The 25476-nt window shown below is 34.8% G+C and overlaps 1 protein-coding gene across 12 annotated transcripts in view; it reads right to left on the bottom strand.

Annotated features, from left to right (window-relative positions):
• FOXP2 (forkhead box P2) overlaps positions 1-25476 on the bottom strand; it is a 313730-nt gene that overhangs the window by 185474 nt on the left and 102780 nt on the right. For all 12 annotated transcript variants that reach the window (XM_068972856.1, XM_068972854.1, XM_068972855.1 and 9 more), the window contains one exon: positions 17281-17370. In XM_068972856.1, coding sequence (XP_068828957.1) covers positions 17281-17370 — 90 coding nt within the window. The remainder of the gene's footprint in view (positions 1-17280; positions 17371-25476) is intronic.

Consider the following 25476-nt stretch of genomic DNA (forward strand, 5'->3'; position numbering starts at 1 on the left):
CAATCATGTACCAAGCATTATATTAGAAACAAAATGTAATCTCTGACCTCTAAAAGGGTTTAGAGTCTGAGAAAACTAGAAAGGTAGTCAAATGACTGTCATAAAATACAGCATATTCTACCTTTGTAACTAGAACAGGTAGAATAATAAAGGTATGATACAGGTTCTATATACACATAGGTGAGGGTTCACTTCTCTTTGAAGAGTCAGAGAAGACTGTAGGGAGTAGGGTCTTGAGGTCTGTGTAAAAATCTGGCAACCAAATAAGAGGGGATGGGGCTGACTTCTAAACAGATGGAGAAACAGGAACAAAATACAAATAAAATAATACAAATACAATAAAATAATACAAGTGCAAATACAAAGAAATGTTACAGTTCTTATAGCTCACAGTGCCCTGCAGAGTGCCTGGTATACAAGAAGCAAACTACAAACATTTTTTTGTAGTTTGGATGAATGGATGAATAAAAGAATAAACAGCATGTTCAATAAGCAATGAGGATTAAACCATGGTTTCAAAGTAACAGATGTATGATGATTTACAGCCTTTTGCGCCATGCTGATAAGGTTGAAAACCAGAGCAACCTTCATATTAGGCCAGAGGAATATGGCCCAATCTAATCAGAAGGGTTTATAGCTGGAGACTATTAGGAAAAGTTGACAAAAACACTGGACAACTGTGGGGAGAAAGAAGTAATTCTGGTTTGAGATAAGTTGATTTTGGGATGCCCCAATAGGCAACTGAAAAAATCACATTGGAGCCTAGGAGAAAGGAGGAACTTGACAGGGTTATTAGTGATCTATGGACTTCACGTGTGTTGTGTTCAGTCACGTCTGACTGCGACATTTTAGACTGTAGCTGGGTCGGTTCCTCTGTCCATGGAATTTCCCAGGCAAGAATAGCGGAGTGGGTTGCCATATCCTCCTCCAAGGGATCTTCACAACCCAGAGACCAAACCTCTGTCTTCTGTATTGCAGGTGGATTCTTTACTGCTGAGCCATAGGGTAAGCCCAGTATGGGCTCGGCACACTCATGCAAAATGTACATGTACCAGATGCTGGAAATGTGAAGATGAATGAGATAGTCCTAACCTTCAAAGAACTTATAGTATACATGATTCAGTGTGATTCATGCAGGAAAAGATGTATGTATATATATATATATATATACACACATATATATATGACATATATATATATATATATGACATAGAGACAAAATAGATAGGAGTTATTAATTCTACATTGTGTGTGTATGGCAGGTGAGGGTTTCAAAAAAGGCTTCATAGAGTACCTGACAAGATGATTTAAAAGCTTCAGAGAAGTTTTCAGGATGGAAAGAAAAAAGGGCATACTGAAAAAAGAGAAAGGTAAGGTCACCTGTATGGCAACATGAAGCAATTTTGGAGGAGCCCTAAGTAGTTTGACACTGCTGCTCATATAATTTGTAAAAACTGGATGGTGGACAATGAGATCAGCATGCAAGACCACTGCACTGGATAGCTATCTTCGAAGACAATGAACTTTATTTTTTTTTAAGCTTCCAATATTGAAAAGGAGGCCAGCATAGGAGATATATGCTGAGGACTTTAGAAAGCAGATACTATTTTAAAAAAATCAAAGATAAGATCTTAAGATTTTACATAAAATTTCTCACAATATTGTTGAAAATGCCCCTGGAAAGAATGAACAGAGACAAGTATCTCAAAAAACCCGCTCAAGGAACTTTTTAGTTAACTCAGGTATGAAGATACACACACAGACACACAAATAAAACACAGGACTGAGATTAAAAGACTGTTGCATATGTAAGGAAACTGAGATATCACTAGTTCAACTATTGCTTCATTGTGTAGGTTGGAAAACTGAGTCCCTGAGAGGAAAAATGACATAGTACATTAATGAGAATTCAGATTAGCTACTTTTTATTACAGGGAACCACTTCTGTGTTGCAGAAGAGTTTCAGGATCCCTATTTACTACTCTGTAGACCAGCTGCACTAGAATCTCCAGGAAGAGTTTAAAATATTTTGATTTGCTAAGATCCCATCCCCTCAAATTTTAACTCAATGTTCTTGGTTGAACCCAAGAGTCCTCATTTTTAGATGATTTTCAACTAATTTCTTAGATTAAAAAAAAACTATTATTAGCCTAAGTGAACTCTAAGACTATCTAGGTGAGTAACTATGGTTATTGATTAAGGGAAATAAACTCTCTTGGAATAAAATAAAAACTTTAAATGATGTCCACATTTTTGAGAAACTAGAACTTTAATCATATTTTCATCACAAAGAGTATGTTTTAAATGTCTATTACATGCTTGGCTCTATGGGAAGGAGGTGGAATAGTGAAATGGGTTTTCTCCTTTGTGTTACTTTGTTTATTTTTTACAAGGATATTTTATGGAAGAATTTTCTCCAGTTTTCCTGAGACACCAGATCTTCCTCATGTCAGCACATCACAATATTCAATGCGTTCCTTGGTTGGTCACTTGAGAAGGTGCAGTAGCACTAGCGGTAGAAGATATCAAGGTGGCAGCTTTCACAGCAATGTTAAGTGTTAACACTAGAAGTGTAAGAACTTATATACTGTGCAAAAGAACTGTCTATTTTGTGATACCAAAATGCTTCACTACTAGGTCCTACAAGTTAAAACCTGTCTATGAAGATAAAACAACAAAAGCTCACATGATCAAACAAATCCTTTCTTTTAAAGTAGCCACCAAATACTTTTAGCCAAGCTGGATGTGACTCAAGACCTTCAACTCTGAACTGAATCTAAATAGAGTCACCCTAATTTGAGGGATAAAACACTAAGTTCAGAATGCCTGGGCCAAACCAGTCAACAATCAATGGTAACTAAAATAAAGCTTCTACTTACTGTTGAACTTCTATGAGGTCTTGTCCCCCATGCCTTTCAAAAGCATTCCAGACAACTTGTACTCTGAAGGAATACCCCAGGTTATCTACTGATGCCATTGGATATTTACAAGTAAGAAGGAGGAAAATATTAACATTAATATTGAGTGCCTCTCTCAATTCCTCAAATAAAATACTAGCAGAGAAAGTGGAGGGGACTTGTTGGTTCACCTTAGATTTTCCTAACTGATGCTAGATTGCAAGATCTTAAAATTCACAAATGTTGAGGATTGGTCTTATTATTTTCCAGTTACCTCCAAGTTCCATGACATTACACCTGTGGAATTTGTCAAGCCATAAAACTAAATCAAGCATGCTGGGGGCTGAGCTAGTCTTTAGATTACTGATTCCTCACACACATAAACTAACTCCTCTACCTTAGGGATTCTTCCGTTATAAATGAAGTTTTGTGGGTTTTCTACCTGTTGTCACTGATCTAGAAAAATCTGTGGTATGAAAAAAAATGCTTCATTATAAAAAATTGACATTAATCAAAAAGTAAGTTTTATTGAAAGTTGGAAACTTAACTTTTCTTACACTCTGTACGTGATGATGGTAGCATGAATCAGAGTGAGAGTCTTCGGAAGAAAGATTGCACAGACCTCCTATATTTTTGAACTAGCAATTTCTTAAATTTGAGGGTTCACAAAGATCTAAGGTTGCATACTTTGTGAATGTCAAGGGTCTACTATAATTAGTTCTCATGAGTGGTTTCATCCTTATCTAATCAGAGAACATCATTTTCATCTTAAAAACCTACTACACTATAGCAATTTATTAACACTTATTAAGTGCCTTTGAGAAAAGTAACTTAGTGACCAACCATAATTTAGCTTAAAAATATGATTAGGTTCTTTTAATGAACTTATATGCTTTTCATATTAAGGTAGGATGACTTAAATATTTTTAAAAGAACAATTCATTACACTTTTGTTTGATCATTTCAAATGCTGTGCTTCCAAATTCACTGCTATTAAAATAATCATGATCAACACACCCTAAGATCTGTTTAGAAAATCTGGCCATTTAGTACAAACATTCCAAGCAATTCTAGTTTGAATTTCTTAAAGAGTTTTCTGGGAAATCTTGCAAAAGAATTTAAGGAAGGAAGGATAAACCAACCTGATGGTGACTTTGAAAGAGCCACCAATAAATGTCATCAGTAAGAGGAGATTTCTAAAACTACATGAAAGGTTTCAGGTTCTCCTAAGTATCTAGATATTCAAGAGTCAAGCTGCTCTCATACTAAAACTACAGTTTGAAATAGAAAAAAAGAAACTATTCTTGAGGCAGGATGAGAACTAACATATTAGATACTGGATTTGCAGAAGTCACATACTTTTACTATTTTGTTAGTAAAATGATATGCTAGAATATCTTTTTAGCCATTTAAATGCCTAATAATTTCAGGCATTTATAGTTATTCTTTTCTCAATATGGAGACGAAAGAGACAGAGATTAAGTAAAATGTGCAAGATTCTATGATGAGTGGAAAGAATGGAATGATAAAGTAAGAAAAACTATAGTGGAAAAGGTGAAGGTAGCAGAGAAATGTTAAGAAAACCAAGTAGAAATGGAGAATGCAGGATTAAATGTGTAAATAGAATCCATAGAGAAAACACAGTGAATCTTAACTGTAAGTGAATTTCAAAATAATTTCACATTTTGTCTTTAATTATGTACTGACACTGTTCCTCACTTTGTCATTTAATTTAGCTTGTACAACACCTCCAAACATCTTAAGGTAAAATTCACAGCATAAGTCTTAAATCTTCTGGAGAGCTCCCTTAACAATATTAATGCTCTACTTATTTCTTCCTCTTACTTTAGTTAAGGTAAAGAAGTCAAGGGAATATATACTTAACATCCTAATGGATTACAGAAAGAGTCAAGTGCTTGGGTAGCTAAGAAAAGAGAAAATGTGACCTCCTAGAAAGCTGTTTTCTCTCAAATTTAATTTATGGGGACTCTGTATTTTATACACAGTATACACTTACTTATATGACCAGAGACACAGCAATCAGAGAAGTAAAAGTATATTTATTATCTATTTTCTATTTAACACATATTAAAGAAAGGGTTTTTTTTCCAATCATTAGAAATAACAGCATTTCAGATCTTGAGTTATTGGCAAATAATAAAAAAAAGGGGGGGACAGAAATTATCAATGCTGCAGTTTAGCGCTAGATGTAGGAAAATGCTCATGGTCATTGTTTGATGTGGTTGACAAACTCCATGTTTTAGAAACTCCCTTCCCTTGAGCTTATTCAATAGAGCACAAGATAGCTTGAATCATTTTTCCCCTCTTTACATTCTTTTGCTTTTTTCTCTTGCTGTAAAAACTGTGGCTGCTAGAGAGCTTCTCTTTGTAGATGACATTTCCCCCCGCCCCAGAAATCTCTCCCACTTCCAGGGATTCACCTATCACTTCTGGATTATTTCACAAATATTTATCTAACTCTGACTTCTCTGCCAAACTCTTTATAATTTCTAAAAGTTTGTTATTTCAATTTACTTTCATGCCATCACCTCAAATTCAACATTTCTAAAACTCAATTCATGATATGCCAGCCTCAATAACTTTTTAAAGATTACCTTATTCCAGATCTTTTACAACTAAGGCACCCTCCAGATGGACCACTGTTGACAAACCTCCACCAGACACTGCTTTCACTATGTCACTGTGTTATGCTGTCGCTTCAGTCATGTCTGACTCTTTGCAACCCCATGGACTGTAGCCAGCCAGGCTCCTCTTTCCATGGGATTCCCCAGGCAAGAATACTGGAGTGGGTTGCCATGCCTTCCCCCATCACTATATCACATCCCTATCAGAAACCTTTAACAACATCTAGAAAGTGGAGAGTGAAAAAGTTGGCTTAAAGATCAACATTCAGAAAATGAAGATCATGGCATCTGGTCCCATCACTTCATGGCAAACAGATGGGGAAACAGTGGAAACAGTATCAGACTTTATTTTGGGGGGCTCCAAAAATCACTGCAGATGGTGACTGCAGCCATGAAATTAAAAGATGCTTACTCCTTGGAAGGAAAGTTATGACCAACCTAGATAGCATATTGAAAAGCAGAGACATTACTTTGCCAACAAAGGTCCGTCTAGTCAAGGCTATGGTTTTTCCTGTGGTCATGTATGGATGTGAGAGTTGAACTGTGAAGAAAGCTGAGCGCTAAAGAATTGATGCTTTTGAACTGTGATGTTGGAGAAGACTCTTGATAGTCCCATGGACTGCAAGGAGATCCAACCAGTCCATTTGAAAGGAGATCAGTCCTGGGTGTTCTTTGGAAGGAATGATGCTAAAGCTGAAACTTCAGTACTTTGGCCACCTCATGCGAAGAGTTGACTCATTGGAAAAGACTCATGCTGGGAGGGATTGAGGGCAGGAGGAGAAGGGGACGACAGAGGATGAGATGGCTGGATGGCATCACTGACTCGATGGATGTGAGTCTGAGTGAACTCCGGGAGTTGGTGATGGACAGGGAGGCCTGGCGTGCTGCGATTCATGAGGTCGCAAAGGGTCGGACACAACTGAGCAACTGAACTGAACTGAACTGAACTGCCTAAACCATAAAGTACAGACTCATTAGCTTGACATTTTGGGCTCTATACAACTGGCAATGTATATTTTTTAGCTCTTCAATCTCTTAATGTTTCCTTTAATGTGTCACCTCTATGCTGATCAAAAAAAAAAACTACTGAATACTTACTCTTGCCTAACTGATCTCACAATTTGCCATCTCTACATCTTTGATGACATCTTTTGAAAATTTCTCCATCAAAAATTGCCCTTTAATTTCTCTACCGAATTCTCTTTCTTTAAACCTAACATAGATGCTTGTTGTTGTTCAGCCGCTAAATCCACCTCTTTTAGACCCTATGGACAGCAGCATGCTAGGTTCCTCCATTCTTCACTATCTCCCAGAGTTTGCTCAAATTCACATCCATTGAGTCAGTGATGCTAACATCTCATTTTTGCCACCCTCTTTCTTTTTGCCTTCCTTGGTGGGAAGGACTTTCCTGGTAGCTCAGACAGTAAAGTGTCTGCCTACAATGTGGGGGACCTGGGTTTGATCCCTGGGTCGGGAAGATCCCCTGGAGAAGGAAATGGCAACCCACTCCAGTATTCTTGCCTGGAAAATCCCATGGATGGAGGAGCCTGGTAGGCTACAGTTCACAGGGTCACAAAGAGTCAGACACGACTGAGAGACTTCACTTTCACTTTATTTTTGCCTTCAGTCTTTCACAGAATCAGAATTTTTTCCAGTGAGTTAGCTCTTTGCATCAGGTGGCCAAAGTACTGGAGCATCAGCTTCAGCATCAGTCCTTCCAATGAATACTCAGGGTTGATTTCCTTTAGCATTGACTGGACATAGATGCTGTGTCCACAAACCCTTCACAGATCACTTGAGCCTGAATTAAATAATTTTCTTTTTAAATTGCTTATAGCCTCAACATCACTAATCAATAGGGAAATGAAAATCAAAACCACAATAAGATATCATCTTACACTTGTCAGAATAACTATCATCAAAAAGACAAGAAATAGTAAGTGTTGGCAAGGATGTGGAGAAAAGGCAATCCTCATACATGATTAGTGGGAATGTAAATCAGCACAGCCACTATGGACAACAGTATGGAGGTTCCTCAAAAAATTAAAAGTAGAACTACCATACAATTCAGCAATTCCTGGGTATTTATCAAAAAAAAAATGAAAATATGAATTCAAAAGGATATAGGCACCCTGATATTTATAGCTACATTACTTATAATAGCCAAAATGTGGAAACAACCTAAGTGTCCACTGACAGATGAATGGACATACATATGTATGTGTGTGTGTTTGTGTGTGTGTGTATGACTGATATATATATATCAGTCATCAAAAGAATGAAATCTTGCCATTTGTGATAACATATATGGACCTGGAGGGTATTATGCTTAGTGAAGTAAGTCAGACAGAGACAAATATTGTAGATTTTCACTTATATATGGAATCTAAAAAAACAAAATAAATAAACAAATATAACAAAATAGAAACAGACTCACAGATACAAAGAACAAACTAGTGGTTAACAAAAGGGAGAGGGGTGGAATGAGGTAGAAAATAGGGGAAGGGATTAAGAGGTACAAATTATCAGTTATAAAACAAGTAGTTTACAAAGATGTAATGCACAGAACAGGGGATATTGTCAACACTTTATAAGAACTTTATATGGTAAGTAATCTATAAAAATCATATTACTATGTTGCACATCAGAGTCTAACATATTGTAAGTCAACTATACTCAATAAAATAAGATAAAACAAAATACTTAACTCTACACCTAAAGCAACTAGAAAAGGAAGAATTGGAGAACCCCAGAGTTAGTAGAAGGAAAGAAATCTTAAAAATTAGGGCAGAAATAAATGCAAAAGAAACAAAAGAGACCATAGCAAAAATCAACAAGGCCAAAAGCTAGTTCTTTGAAAGGATAAATAAAATTGACAAACCATTAGCCAGACTCATCAAGAAGCAAAGAGAGAAAAATCAAATCAATAAAATTAGAAATGAAAATGGAGAGATCACAACAGACAACACAGAAATACAAAGGATCATAAGAGACTACTATCAGCAGTTATATGCCAATAAAATGAACAACGTGGAAGAAATGGACAAATTCTTAGAAAAGTACAACATTCCAAAATTGAACCAGGAAGAAATAGAAAATCTTAACAGACTCATCACAAGCACAGAAATTGAAACTGTAATCAGAAATCTTCCAGCAAACAAAAGCCCAGGTCCAGACGGCTTCATAGCTGAATTCTACCAAAAATTTTGAGAAGAGCTAACACCTATCCTCCTCAAACTCTTCCAGAAAATTGCAGAGGAAGGTAAACTTCCAAACTCATTCTATGAGGCCACCATCACCCTAATACCAAAACCTGACAAAGATACTACAAAAAAAGAAAACTACAGGCCAATATCACTGATGAACATAGATGCAAAAATCCTCAACAAAATTCTAGCGATCAGAATCCAACAACACATTAAAAAGATCATACACCATAACCAAGTGGGCTTTATCCCAGGGATGCAAGGATTCTTCAATATCCACAAATCAATCAATGTAATTCACCACATTAACAAATTGAAAAATAAAAGCCATATGATTATCTCAATAGATGCAGAGAAGGCCTTTGACAAAATTCAACACCCATTTATGATAAAAACTCTCTAGAAAGCAGGAATAGAAGGAACATACCTCAACATAATAAAAGCTATATATGACAAACCCACAGCAAACATAATCCTCAATGGTGAAAAATTGAAAGCATTTCCCCTAAAGTCAGGAACAAGACAAGGGTGCCCACTTTCATCGCTACTATTCAACATAGTTCTGGAAGTTTTGGCCACAGCAACCAGAGCAGAAAAAGAAATAAAAGGAATCCAAATTGGAAAAGAAGAAGTAAAACTTTCACTGTTTGCAGATGACATGATCCTCTACATAGAAAACCCTAAAGACTCTACCAGAAAATTACTAGAGCTAATCAATGAATATAGTAAATTTGCAGGATATAAAATCAACACACAGAAATCCCTTGCATTCCTATACACTAATAATGAGAAAGTAGAAAGAGAAATTAAAGAAACAATTCCATTCACCATTGCAACGAAAAGAATAAAATACTTAGGAATATACCTACCTAAAGAAACTAAAGACCTATATATAGAAAACTATAAAACACTGGTGAAAGAAATCAAAGAGGACACTAATAGATGGAGAAAAAAAAATACTTATAGCACTTTCTGCCTTTCTGGTTACCACAGCACATCCACTGTGGCTTGATATTTGTGTGCAAGTCTGTCTTCTCAGCCAAATTATAAGTCCCTGAGGATATTACACATTATAAATACTCAGTTCCCACTTCCAACCTCCTCCTACTCTCAATTCAGTCCAATCTCTCCTCATTAATGAATGAGGAGAAAGGTATGAGGTTCCAGCAGGTATTTGTGGAGCTCTATTATTCAGCAGGCACTGGAGATGAGCAGGACATACATGATCCCTGCTGGCATAGAGCTCACAGTCTAGCAGGGAAGACAAACATTAAAGTGTAAGTTTGTGCGTGGCAAGTGTGACATATACATGTTGTGGGGGCCTATAGGAAGCAGACAAACTCTAGTCAGTACATAAAAACTCACTGTTGGTTTCTTATAAATCAGACACACTTCATATCATAGTGAATAGTGAATTGTGACAATTACGACCAAGTAAAAGGTAACATATAATGCTTATCATAACCTTGGATTAAATATAAATTTCCTGGTGCTGGTTGTAATTGAAAACATTTACTGATTCAATATAACTGTAAGGATATATGCTGGTTACTTTATACAGTATTTTTTTTAGTCTTTACAACAATCTCGCAAGGTAGGTATCCTTATTCCTACCTAAGAATAAGATAAGGAAATAGGCTTCAAGAGATTCAGTTATTCTACCCAGACTCTTACAAATGGAGAGGAAAGATAGGCTCCAGACTCCAGAACGGATGTTTCTTGTTCTCCGTGCCATCAGTAGATTGTTCTAAGTTTTCCAGACAAGGGCATTTAGCAATGATGGACTGGATATCTCAGACCCTCCTCCATAGGGTGTGAGCCTTGTGCATCTGGCCACATGTGGCGACATTATAATATTTTAAGAAATATTTTATTCTATAACATTCCTATAAGACTATTTCACTCTTTCCTTAAAAAAATGTTCTTTAGTAGAATGGGAAATCATAAAGATGATGCTGTGAAAGTGCTGCACTCAATATGCCAGCAAATTTGTAAACTCAGCAGTGGCCACAGGACTGGAAAAGGTCAGTTTTCATTCCAATCCCAAAGAAAGGCAATGCCAAAGAATGATCAAACTACCACACAACTGCACTCATTTCACATGCTGCTGCTGCTGCTGCTGCTGCTGCTGCTGCTGCTGCTGCTGCTGCTGCTGCTGCTAAGTCGCTTCAGTTGTGTCCGACTCTGTGCGACCCCATAGACGGCAGCCCACAGGCTCCCCCATCCCTGGAATTCTCCAGGCAAGAACACTGGAGTGGGTTGCCATTTCCTTCTCCAATGCATGAAAGCGAAAAGTGAAAGTGAAGTCACACAGTCGTGTCAGACTCTTAGCGAACCCATGGACTGTAGCCCACCAGGCTCCTCCGTCCATTGGATTTTCCAGGCAAGAGTACTGGAGTGGGGTAGTAAAGTATAATACTCAAAATTCTCCAAGCCAGGCTTTACCAGTACCTGAACTGTGAGCTTGCAGATGTTCAAGGTGGATTTAGAAAAGGCAGAGGCGCCAGAGATCAAATTGCCAACATTTGTTGGATCATCGAAAAAGCAAGAGAGTTCCAGAAAAAATCTAGTTTTGCTTTATTGACTATGCCAAAGCCTTTGACTGTGTGGACCACGAGAAACTCTAGAAAATTCTTAGAGAGATGGGAATACCAGACAACCTGACCTGCCTCTTGAGAAATCTGAATGCAGGTGAGGAAGTAACAGTTAGAACTGGACATGGAACAACAGACTGGTTCCAATTAGGGAAAGGAGTACATCAAGGCTGTACATTGTCACCCTGTTTATTTAACTTATATGCAGAGTATATTATGAGAAACACTGGGCTGGATGAAGCACAAGCTGGAATCAAGGTTGACGGGAGAAATATCAGTAACCTCAGATATGCAGTGGAGAGGCAATGGCAACCCACTCCAGTACTCTTGCCTGGAAAATTCCATGGACGGAGGAGCCTGGTAGGCTGCAGTCCTACCATATCAATAACCTCAGATAGGCAGATGACACCACCCTATGGCAGAAAGGTAAGAAGAACTTCTTGATGAAAGTGAAAGAGGATAGTGAAAAGGTTGGCTTAAAACTCAACATTCAGAAAACTAAGATCATGGCACCTGGTCCCATTACTTTATGACAAATAGATGGGGAAACAGTGGAAACAGTGTCAGACTTTATTTTCTTGGGCTCCAAAATCACTGCAGATGGTGATTGCAGCCATGAAATTAAAAGATGCTTACTCCTTGGAAGGAAAGTTATGACCAACCTAGACATCCTATTAAAAAGCAGAGACATCCCTTTGCCAACAAAGGTCTGTCTAGTCAAAGCTATGGTTTTTCCAGTAGTCATGTATGGATGTGAGGGTTGGACTGTAAAGAGTGCTGAGTGCCGAAGAATTGATGTTTTTGAATTGTGGTGTTGGAGAAGACTCTTGAGAGTCCCTTGGACTGCAAGGAGATCCAACCAGTCCATCCTAAAGGAAATCAGTCCTGAGTGTTCATTGGGAGGAATGATGCTGAAGATGAAACTCCAATACTTTGGCCACCTGATATGAAGAAGTGACTCATTGGAAAGGACCCTGATGCTGGGAAAGATTGAAGGCATGAGGAGTAGAGGACGGCAGAGGATGACATGGTTGGTTGGCATCACCAACTCAATGGACATGAGTTTGAGTAAACTCTGGGAGTTAGTGATGGACAGGGAGGCCTGGCATGCTGCAATCCATGGGATCACAAAGACTGAACAACTGAACTTCTGACTGAGAATGGGCAAATGAGGACCATACAGTCATAGTCTATCCTTGATAGTAGTTTTTAAATGAAACTCTCTTTTAAGGTTATGATATAAAATATATAACTGCTTATTTTTAATATACATAAAAATAGCAAAAAACACCTTTTAAAAGTTCTTTTTAAACATTCTGCATCACAGTAAATTGTCCATCTCAAACCCATATTGCAGATTTCTTGCGTATATTTCTTTCAGTATTTGGAATAACATGTGTTTTACCTTCTAATTCCTATAACAAGAAGTCAGAAACTAATGTTGGAAGGAAGTATTCAATTTCATTCTTTAGCAGTGCATGGATGGCCTGTAATAATTTTCTAAAACATATTTATCAGTGTTCAATTCTATAACTCACAGAGTTAATATGTTATTCAAGGATAAGTATTTCACCCCAGGGTAAATATTTCATTATTTACATATTATACTTTAGTTTTTATTTTTTCCCTGGAATATGAAATTTTAGAAATGCTGCTTAGTTACTGCAGAATTTCAAGTAAATACATGGTAAAATAACACCTTACAGAGCTTAGATTTTTTTCCTAAAGGAACATATAAAATTATTTCAAGGCATTAAATAAAGTTTCCTTAGATGTTATATAAAATGACACTTGTACCATGATTTTCATACATATGAAATTTGATACTTTGATTCCAAAGCATTTTTTTTGGCTATGGTATATTAATAAAGTGCTTTGTAACTGAAAACAAACAAACAAACATAATTCTTATGCATAAGCCAATATCCAACAAGATACAACTAACCCTGAAAAATTAGATGCCTATCACTCACTCCAAAAAAAGTGAAATACATTTTAACCATAGAATATTATATTTTGTCCACCAGGTAGCCCAATGTCTTTGTTTTCAAGATGTTCAGTGACCTCCTCAAACTTATATAACTCACTTGTGCCAGAGTCAGAATAAGACCTCTAGGTTTAATTCACTTTGGCCTTTTACTATTCCATTCTCGAACTGTTTAACACAGAATTATAAAAAATTTTAAATGACCTATTGGGAAAGATAACCTTATATAAGATACCTACAATGAAGGAAGTGATTACAATGCTATATACTAATATTCATCTAAGATAGCAAAGCAATGGCATTTACCTTAAATTTACGTCTCTGCTCTGCACAGCTGTTGAAGAACCACAAGTCTGTCTCATGGCTGTAAATGTAACAAGAACAATAATGCGACCAATTTTCATACCTAAACTAAATTAAGTAGATTTGTCATAGGCTAGAAAATTGATAATGTATTTCACAAAATCTTTTTAAGTTACAGATTATGGAAGTGTGCATGTGTGTTTATGCAGATGTGTTTGTGTGTGTGTGTGTGTGTGTGCACGCACAGACATGTGTGTGCATTTACTGTTTTTAATAATCTGGAAATTAGTTTTATGAAATGAAAAGTATTACATATTATCCTTTGGCTACTTTTCTCATTACGGAACACCATGAGTACATCAGGTCTAAAAGTGTAAGGAGTAGATATAGATAAATAAAACAAATGAGAGTCTGTCTTCAGCTGTTATTAGATTATGTTTTTCCGGGATACATAATAAGAACATAAAGAAGAAACATCTGGTAATTCTTAGGTTAATATCAGCTCCCATTTGCATCACAATCTTTATATATTATTCATCAATATGTCATTTACCAATGTACCTACTGATCTAACCTATTCAATTGGTGTTTCATGTAATGAATATAATATGCAAACATGTTTCAAACACATATATCCAGATATCTATACTTGAAAGTGAAATCGCTACTATGATCGGTACTCAAGCTTGTTAGATACGATTTTCTCTTTCCATTTTGCATTAGATATGCTAATATCTATGCCATGTGTAGCACAAAAACCTGAAAAAGTGTAAATGAAAAAGGAATAGTAGATAAATATAAGTCTACTAGAAATATTCTCTCTGCCATGTCACACTTCAAATCTGGCTACCACTTTTAAACATTTAAAAGAAATCCAGTTGAATATAACAAAGCAACCAAATATTGTTCTTGTGACTTAAGCCATTAAAACAGATTCTTTAAAAAAAATCTGTCCTTTCTTTCAAATGTTATAAAATCATTCTCCATGAAAACTATGTTTTAGAATAGAAACCACATATCTCTTTTGGTCTTCTAAAAATATGTTATGCCTGATAAAGTACAAGCCACCACCATCTATTATTAACACTAAATAGTTTGCCTTGAAGTACAGATTTTGAAACATTTTAAATTATCTATTTTTTTTAATCCTAAAAGATAATCTACACTAACTCTCTTATGAAAGGTTGGTTAAACTCTTAGGTAAGTAGAAAAAGAAGTAGGCTGTGAGAGAATCATGGAATTTTTAAAGTATTACTTTCATATTAAATGGTTAAAATTTTTAACAGAAACATTTTACCCTTTTCTTTAACATAAGTGGAAAATAGTGCAACTCACATTAAACAGTATTTGTAGATGTAAAGATAAGAATTACCTTATTTCTCCTTTTGACAAATGTGTAAGTATAAAATGCTATCAGATTTTTATTAGATTTTTAATACAATCCCAGCATGTTTCCAGTTGCTAAGCTTATCAAGTACTACGAAATACTAGAATTGTAGACTCATATTAATTGCAGGGCATATTTTGGTGAAAAAATACATCTTCATTCATTATTTATAAATTTTTATTCATAAAAAACAACTAAACCTTCAGTCTTATGACATTTTGGCATGAGATCCCACTAAAATTACAAAGCAATAATAAAATGCTACAGTTTTATAATATGTACAATGGATATGTATTTTAAATAATATGAATCACAAAACATTAAACATAAGTGACACAATGAAAGTTTGTGGAGATGATTAGCAAGTGAAATTGTTAAAAGGTATTTATAATACTGTTAATCACCCTTTGGTGATAATAAAATTGAAGAGCTCTGCTCAAAATTTTAAACAACATTTGGTAGATGACCAACCTTTTCTTATTTGACTCATTAATATTTTCACATTATATGTGTGTATGTATTTTCCAAGAAGAAAAAAGTATATTTTAGTTACATAAAGTAGCATATTTTGCCTTCCAATACAACAAGAAAAAAAGAAAGCAGAAAAACTAAAGCCCAGCCATTCTTTCCAAAGATACCGTGGTAACCAACAATAAAGAAACTTCTCCTGGACTTAGCTTTGGAGAGTAACAACTTAGTAGTTTGTCTGTTTTGTCAAGAGCTATGATAAAAATAGAATTAGGACAATATGTAGTGTTTTTCAGATATCTGAAACAATAATCTTTTCTACCTTTGGTTTTTCTGCCAGTATCTAAATTTCCTTTGCTATACCAACAAGAAAGCAAAAATCTCAGTATGAAGCCATAGTGAGGATAAGCATTTCATTTGCTATCTTCTGTGACTTCTATGCAAATTTCTCTGTTATGTAAATATATGGAGAGGCTCTCATGGAATCAGATAACTTGATGGAAATACTTCAAAAACCATAATTACTTGGGGAGGCATATGATAGTGAGGAAAGTTTGTCACTACAGAATTACTAGTTAAAAGAATGTGAAATTCATTTTACAAGAGAAAAAAGTTAAAATGAATCTTAAACTTAGGCTAACTTAGTATAACTTTGATTTGCAATCATGGCAGACATCGGTACATAATATCCACCTATCCCCAAGACCCCCTTCTTCCCATCCACACCCCAAAAATGGGTTTGTTCCCAAAAATATATACTCATCTCACATTTGCCTAGGGACTATGCATTTAATTCGATTTTTAGGTAATAAGTAAGTTTTGGATTATGTAGATCAATAGCCAATAATTCTATCACACAAACTAAGCTTCAGTAGGGTACCATATGAAAATTAGTTACTAGCACCTCAAAGTACACCTGGAAAATGAAAACAGTTGGCTAGGCCATAAATTTTCTTTGAAGATTACTTTCTGAAGATAAAGCAGTAAGAATGATGTTGACTTTTAAAAAAACAACAACTTATTAGACATGTATACAACACATGATTCAAAAAAAGCATTGCTTATCTTTCAACAGAACTGATAAACATTTTGAATAAGGTTTTATGCAATTCCAGAGTCTGCCTTCCAGATATTTCAAAAATATGACTCTAAAAATGTTTCTTCCACCTATGTCCTATACATTTTGGTTAAGGCTATATAAAACAATGATTATATTATGTGGCAAAAAGTTACTTTAAAAGACATACATGATATCAGTTTCATAGGACAAACATAGTGAATAAGGACAACAAACTCCAGAATGTGTTTTTATAACTGTAGCAACAGCAATAACTCCTTGGCAAACTCAAACAGTTTTTCTGGCAACTTTGGAGGTTTTCTGCATTTGTCACTTGAATACAACTGCAGAAGGGTTGTCTTAAGACTGCTTTGTTTCCTTCTCTACCATTTTACTATGACTTTGTTTTTAAGGAAGCAATTTCACACTTAACCTGTTTGTGAATAAAATTTCATTAGAAAGTTTTACACAAAACTCTTAAAGCTTATGTATCCTAAATGTTATCTCTACATAATTTGTCCACTAAGTGAACTTGTGAACTTCTGAAATTTAGCTAGTAGAATATTATCTTTTTCTATTTCAAGAAGATTATATGAGTTCTCTTTTTGAATTACAATCACTTACATATGCAAATGTAATAATTTTCTGTATGTATACAACTGGGTCTGCATATCTATTATCATTACAGACATCTTTTAAAGTAAGACCTCAAGGATAGGAGTGCTGCTTTACTAACCTGCAGTGGTCTCTGTTTATCACTGCTCTTGGGAGATTTCAATCCACTTGTCTGCTGCTGTAAGAGAAGTTGTCTTGCTGCTTGGAGAGCCTAGAAGTGAAAAGTGAGCAATATCTAAATATTTTTTGAAAGGTAAATTATCAGTTATTCTTTGGTCAATAGTAATAAACTTCAATGTATGGCAATCCCACCCCCCCATCCTCCCTTTCTAGAGAATTATTAAATATTATTTTTCTTCTAATGTGAAAAAATCACATAATACACATTATACAACTTTATTTAAAATAATAGAGATAAATGTAATCCTGAAAAAAATAAAGTTAATTTGTTTAAAGTGCTTAAAGAGAAAGAAATCATAAACTGCATCAACAACCTCATTTCCACATAGAACTTGTCTTCGAGTGTTCAACCAAAATGCCCAGTCCCTTTTAAATTATCATTCAATTTGCATTTTCATATTACAATTTTGAAGCATAAGCAGTAGACTTCAAGTGTTACCGGAAGCTGTAATTAAATTTGACAAATCAACATCAGATTATCTTGAAAGTGAATTAATCAGGATTTTCACTAAAGATTAAAAACACTTTTTGTACTTACAATTCAAGGGGAAACCTCTCCTTTGACAAAATAAAGTGCAGTTTTAATACCAAATAAAATTGAGTGGTTTTCATTTGCATTCTTAGCAAAATCAGAGAACAAAGAAATTACCACTCAACCAATCAGGTTTGTTTCTATGTGTGACAGAATACCAATCAAAATAGAAGATGTTTTCATTTATTTTTATGTTTTCTGTCCCACTCAGGAAGATAAAACCTAACATAAGGAATTTATGTAAGCATATCATTTATTAGAGGAGGGACAGCTTGGTGATTGGACCTTATCAATTTATCATATAAAAACTAATGTCATACAAAATACATATTGAGATATTTTAAAGGTAGCAGTGTAAACTAATTAAAAAAAAAACAAACTTTTGAGATCCTCTACAAACTCATTGTTTTTCTCAACAACTGAGTCCAATGAACACTAGATGATGAAATTTTTCAACACATAAAACTAAAATAAGTCATTACCCTACTTTGTTATTCACTGTTTTAAGGTACTAGGTAAATTTTTCCTAATGGGAAAAATATCTTAGATCAATATTCTGCTATAATAATTCAGATTCTAAGCTTATAAAAAGTACAAATTTGATTGGAATCAATGAGCTGGTTTTTAAGAGAGTTTCTAGTATCCATGACAACAGTTGCTTTGACAAGATGTGCATATGGCATTACACTGCCAGCTGGTGTGAACAATGTTTGAACTACTGCATTGAGATGCTGAGCAAACAGAAAAAGTTGCCACGTCTTAACCCTCAGGGAAGGCAGTCATCCCCTGATCAATTATGAAAAGACAGAGAGAGGGCTGCTACAGTCTGGCTCCAAGCAAGTTTTCTGAGAAGGCAGGCAGACATAGAAACCAAAGTAAACAAACTGAATGCCCCTGCACATCTCCTAACAACACTGATTTGCCTTCCCATAGCAGGATCTGGCACAGTTTGTCAAGCACACTTTTTACATTCGGAGACACACTCATTCACAACAACTTCAATTTGTTTTTTTAAATTTTCAAGTAATTACAAGTCAGCCTAAATATTTCTAAGGCTAGCACATTCCAGTGATCTCACGCAGTTTTATTATAAAGTTCAGCTGGAAAAAATATCAAAGAAAAATTCCATAAATACTTCATTATCACAAAATTCAGTTTAAAAAATTTCAGCTTGATATCCTATATAATATAGCTTTCTTTCTTTCTTTAACGGAAGTTCATTTAAAAAAAAAGACAACTGTTACTTTTCAAATGGAAATTAATATAGTGTGATTTAGGCTACATCTATATGAAATTCTCAAGATCAAAAAATCAACTATTTTTCCCTTTAATGCCAAAAGTCACACACAGTTTGCCTAATTTTTTTTCCTAGAAGTTCCATTTTTAATTTATTAGTTTGTTTTGTATATATATATATATATATATATAAACAGTTTTATATAGTTTATATTTAATTCCACAGACACAGCAACACATACATATTATTCTTAAATCAAGTCACTCAGTCGTGTCTGACTCTTTGCAACCCCATCCATGGACTGCAGCCTACCAGGCTCCTCCATCCATGGGATTTTCCAGGCAAGAGTACTGGAGTGGGTTGCCATTGCTTATTCTTAAAGACTTTGTAATGAATATAGTTCACAATCCTGGAATCATGAATGACTAGGACTAAAAGCGATATTACAAGTCATCCAATCCGACTCCCTCATTTTAGCAAATGAGAGAAATGAGGCCTAGAGTAATCATGTGCTTTCAAGGTCTCCTGGCTTCCAGGTCAGAGTGCATTCTAGTGTGTCTCTGTGTTGTCAAAGGAACTGTCAGAGGCAATGAGTAAAACTCTGGTAAAGAAGAACAATAAGTCAAGGAAAGCACAGCTCTGACATCATAATAAATCACTTCTTTTTTTTTAAACCTGTAAAGAGACCATATGTGTTTATCAGAACTTAAAAGGGAAACTATATAATCTCCTTATAACTTGAATCTGTGTTTGGTGGCTCAGATGGTAAAGAATCTGCCTGCAGTATGGGAGACCTGGGTGTGATTGTGGGTTGGGAAGATGCCCTGGAGAACAGAATGGCTACCCACATCAGTATTTTTGCCTGGAGAATCCCATGGAAAGAGGAGCCTGGTAGGCTACAGTCCATGGGGCTGCAGAGTTGGACACCACTGAGGAGCTAACACTTCCACTTTCATTTTGAATGGAATGATCACAGAATGTATATGGTTGAATGGCATCACTGACTCAATGGACATGAGTTTGAGCAAACTTCAGGAGCGAGTGGACAGGGAAACCTGGCGTGCTACAGTCCATGGGGTTGCAAATAGCTGGACATGACTTAGCGACTGAATAACAACAATATTGTTTTTAGGGCTAAGTGTTTCCATCAACCTTGACTTAAATTTCATTACATGTTCTACCAATACCCGATGGAGCTCTAAACTATTATAAAATTCTAATCACTTGACAAGTTTTTACTAATAAAATTACTGAAGAATCTAAAACTGGACAAAACTTTAGAAATTATTTAGCCTAGCTTTCACATTTTGTAGACAGGCAACTGAAAAACCAATATTACAATAATATGACTAAAGTCACAAAGCAGTAGCAGAGTCTGGCAAAAGCTAAGGCCTTTGTCTCTCAAATCTAGAAGGCTATCTCCTTCACAAACTTGCATTGTATTCATTCAACTCAATCTAAACGTGGAACCCAACAGAATACATAATACCCAGTGCCTATAGAAATACATTAAAGTAGATATATTTAGAATTACATGTCATGAAAATATTACTATTAAAAATGTACATCATTTTTAAAGGAATCATAATAAAAATGGAATACACAAAATAGCTAGCTAAAACATGCTTCTACTTTTAAAGTACCTTGGTTTCATATGCATTTATACTTATCTTTAAAATAGTAAAGAATCATCTTTCAATACAAACTCTTATGAAAAAGAACTACTTGCTTATATCAGCATTATTTTAGTAGTAGTAGAGACTGCTATAGTAAATATAAGAGATGGGAGGACAAAAACAATTCCAAGAGATCAGGAATGATTTAAAACTCATAAGCTGAAATCTTTGGCAGTTTGCATTCTAACTGCAGGCATCACATGGTATTTTTAATTCCAGTATTCTGGATAACATTTTAGGACTGAAGTCAATAAACAAATGTTCAACGATATTTAGTTTATCTTTGCAGTTTATTATTGTAGCTATTCAAATGATGAAAGATTATGAGATAAAATATTGCCTTCAATATATGGGGTTAGGTGTCAAATTATATAGAATATTAATTTTAAAATTGCTTGTCCACTTTAATTGATAAATAGAAAAAAGCTACTCATTAAGTTCTGTGAGCCATTTAGGTATTTATATAATCACCCTTTGCGAAACAAAAAAATAACAATAATAATTTAGAATAAAAGGCAAAGATGCTGGCAAAAATTCCTTTAATAATAACTGAGTTTGATGCGAATGAATAACAAGAAAGGTTTCCAATGAAGTCAAGCCCTATCTAGTTTCCGAAAACACATTTGTTTTGAATTAAGGGTGGACTTCATTTAATGTAGTTATCTAACTTTAGCAAAGCTAAAAAAAGATAGGACATTTTAAAAATCAGAATCAGAATTAAATTAAAATCTGTATAATAAAGGCATACTTTTTGTTAAGCTGCAGAAGTGTGGGGATGTATATGTTTTCCAGAATTCACTGCATTTTCTTATAAATGTTTATTGCAAATATCATTGCTAATAGTTACTGTGTAATTTCAAACAAACAAAAAATTTGTGACGCAAAGTTGAAGCACGTCACCCTTATAAAATAGTAATAACTTTAGTTAGTTAGGAATCACTTAGACAAAGAGTAATTCTAATGAGTGTGTCATTATGAGAATTAAGAGTAAAAAAACTTTGTGACTTGCCAGATCAATATTTTTTTTTAGTTCTTGAAGAACACTGACAACTTTTACCAGGAGTAAAGTGTTTGAGAAGAGCTTAGAAACACCCAGTGAAACCAAAAATGTTAAGTACTCTCACGTTTATAAATAACTTCTTTTTTTTCAAAGTAAATATATGTATATTTTGGAAAAAACAGACATCGCTCATATCTCTCCTCATAAAAATAGGAATGCTTAACCTATCAGCCTGTTGCATTTGAGACGTTAAAATGAAAAATGACATCTAGGCCCATTAATATCTTCAATGTATAAACAGCACAGCGTGACACATTCTTGAGAGCTGAAGGCTACAAAATCTCTCTGAAACATAAATAACAAAGCACTCAGAAGCATATTTGATGTTGATATTCATCTCTGAGAAAAACACTGCTGCCTAGGCTTCTTATGAAAATAGATGCAGCCCAAATGGATCTCCTGTAATTGGTTTCAGATAGCGAGGTCAGAAGAAATATGATACAAGAAACGATTATGTGGAACAGGCGAAACAAGAATGTTTACACAGGCACTCCCTACTTAAACTGACAAGGGGTGTATACTTTGCAGATAACCAGAACCAAAAAAATTTTGCCAGTAGGATATCCAGAATTTTGCTCCTCACACTCACATATTTTAACCTTTAACATATGACATTTTTAACATGTTACTTTGAATACTCGGCATATAGTAAGTTTTCAAACAATTTCATTTTTAAATTATTTTCACAAGTGTAGTTGATAATGAGTAGATTCAGGTCCTTCCACAAAGGAGACAAATTCCAATTCTGTTCAGCCTTTCCTCCCATTATGTCCCTACTAAAGAGAATATACTGATAAATGTAATCTGAAGTCTCATAATGCTATTTAATAGAAGAAAATTAATCATCTAATTGTCATAACCTATTTTCAAACAGCAATCTATCAGAGTGAAATTATGTATCTGTAGCGATTGACCTTTCATTTTATCATGTCTGATACATAATTAGACTAAGTTTGTTGGGAAAAAAAAGCTAATTACTAGAAAATACATTTTTAAAATAATTTTATTTCTGTGTTACAGTATATTTTAAATAAAGTTAAAGAATAAATGTGTGGATATGTTATGTTTATGTTGTGGACCACTATGAAGGCCAAACTGAGAAGCTACAATCATTTATTTTATGTTATTTAATAAGGGTGAGTAATTAATTGTAAAGCATCCTATTTACCAATCAAATGTCAGGCTATATTAGCTTAGCATTCATGATGTGGATTCAAAAAGGAGAAAAATAAAGTATTGAATATGTTATGGAATGGCTCTACAAGTCATCCTCCAAAGTTCCAACAAAGTCCTTAAGGTTCAGGCCCCAAACCAATACACAGTATATACCAGTATGGCTCCAAACTCCCAGATAAGCTGAGATACCCTTGCATAAAATAAATCTGTAAGTTAATAGTAACTAATGGCTAAGACAGGCTTTGTTTTTTCAGGTCTCAAATCGTACACTCAGTTTAGTGGAATGAACGCATTCTTTTCCTCTGAGCCAGCATTCCACAGGCTGCAGTAAACAATACCAAGTTATGTGGTATTCATATCCCTATTTCCTTCTTTATTCTGCTGCTAATGATAATAAATGGCTATTGAAACACACAAGATACACTAATATAACCTACAGCAATACTAAATGTAATTCTTGTTCATATATTAGAAGTCTGTCTAAATTCTCAAATATGAAAGGTAAAGATGAATTGGAACTAATTTTATTAAAATAGTTTCACAACATCTCTTTTTCATGGTACATGTTCCAGGAACTACAACAGTTTATGTGTATTCTTTCAGTTATTTCTCTCTCTGCTATAAAATATTTTATTTTTTCTAAATGAATTTGGATTTACTTTCATTCTCCCATACCATCACATTTCTTTTTTCTCATTATAAGACTAATATCATCTTTTGTTTGGATATGGATTGAAGACTCATTACTGCTATACTGTTATAATTTCAAATTCCATATTAGAGATGAACTGAAAATACATGCTACTAAATTATAGTGTAATACCTGAATACCATATCCTGGATTCCCTTTGCAATTTAAAAGTAACACTGCAAAAGAGGCAGCATTTAGGAAAATATCTGTAAGAATAAAATACATCAACAATTGCTTGTCATTCAAAAAAAATTGCAATTGTGTCCCAGGTACAAAACAAATAACTAATAAGCATTGCATGCTTGCAGAGGTAACATTTGATGTGTCATTGTTTCTACCATCAAAGAGCTTACAGCCTAGTAATAGTAAACATGTATTGTAATATCAAAAGCCATAGAAAAGGTTTTTAAAACATTTCAGGAGTTCCTTAAGTAGAAGAGATTATTTTCAGTTGGGGAGATTAGATACAATTTATAGATATATGACATTTGGGCTGAACTTACATGACAGACAGTTCATCTTTTGGAGATGACAGAAGGTGACCACATTTAACAGAAGCAAAGAACATGTAGGGTCATACACAGTAAAAATAAAATAATTGCATGTGGATAGAACATGTGCTTAATTTAGTAGTGTTACCTCTTGGGAAGATTTACTGGACCTCATTAATGAGTATAACTAAACAATAATCAGCAAAGAGACTTGATATATTTAGCAGGTAAGGGCAAATGTTGCTGAATCTGGAAATGATGGGATGTGCTTGGCCAAGGACAGTACAGAAGTCATGGGTTGAAGGGAGATGAGAAGTGATAAAGAGAGTAAAGAAAGATACAAGGTAGAAAGACCAGTTAAAAGGTATGTGCATACGTGCTCAGTTGTGTCTAACTCTTGGCGAACCCCTGGACTATAGCTTGCCAGGCTCCTCTGTCCATGGAATTTTCTAGGCAAGAACTGTAGAGTCGGTTGCCATTTCCCATGCCAGGGGACCTTTCCAACCCAGGGATCGAACTCACATATATTGCATTGGCAGATAGATTCTTTACTCTACCCACCTATAAGAGACAGTAAAATTAATAAGAAACATTTTAGTTGAAAACAAGAATTATTAGAGAAACTGTCAAAAAATGGCAGAATCCAGTAACTGGGTTCAAGATAAAAGGTAAGGAGGTAAATGATGACTTCAAATGTTTGAGTCAAGGATCAAGTATAGCTGTGTCCCTATAGGAAAAGGGGGAAAAGCAAATATGAAACACAGGCTTTGGAAAGAAGATGAAGCTGGTTGACTGCTGGCAGAATAACCAAGTGAAGATTTCTTTAGTTGATTCATAATGTTGAGCGCTAATGCTGACAGTGATCAGGCTGACAGCAGATTCCTAAAAGTAAGAGAGAGATGGTAGTGAAGACAAAAGGAGACCATTAGGCTGCTGGAAAAGAGAATGAAGAGAGAGGAAAAGCCAAGTGCCAAACTTGGGGAATATCACATTTTGTCTAAAGAAGATGAGAAAAAAGTGAAAAAGGAAGGCAATAAACAGTAAGGAGAGCACAGTGATATAAATCAAGAAGCTATCTACAAAATGTTGAACACAGAATTACCATAAGACTGAATAATTCTATAACTAGGTATATACCCAAGAGAAATGAAAACTTATGTTCATACAAACAGTTGTACATAACAGCTTTATTTATAAGAACCAAAAGATGGAATAAAACCAAATGCCCTTTACCAGATGAATGGATAAACAAAATTCAGTCTATCCAATAAAAG

The sequence above is a fragment of the Capricornis sumatraensis genome, chromosome 5, assembly GCF_032405125.1.
Source record: "Capricornis sumatraensis isolate serow.1 chromosome 5, serow.2, whole genome shotgun sequence".
NCBI lineage: Eukaryota > Metazoa > Chordata > Mammalia > Artiodactyla > Bovidae > Capricornis > Capricornis sumatraensis.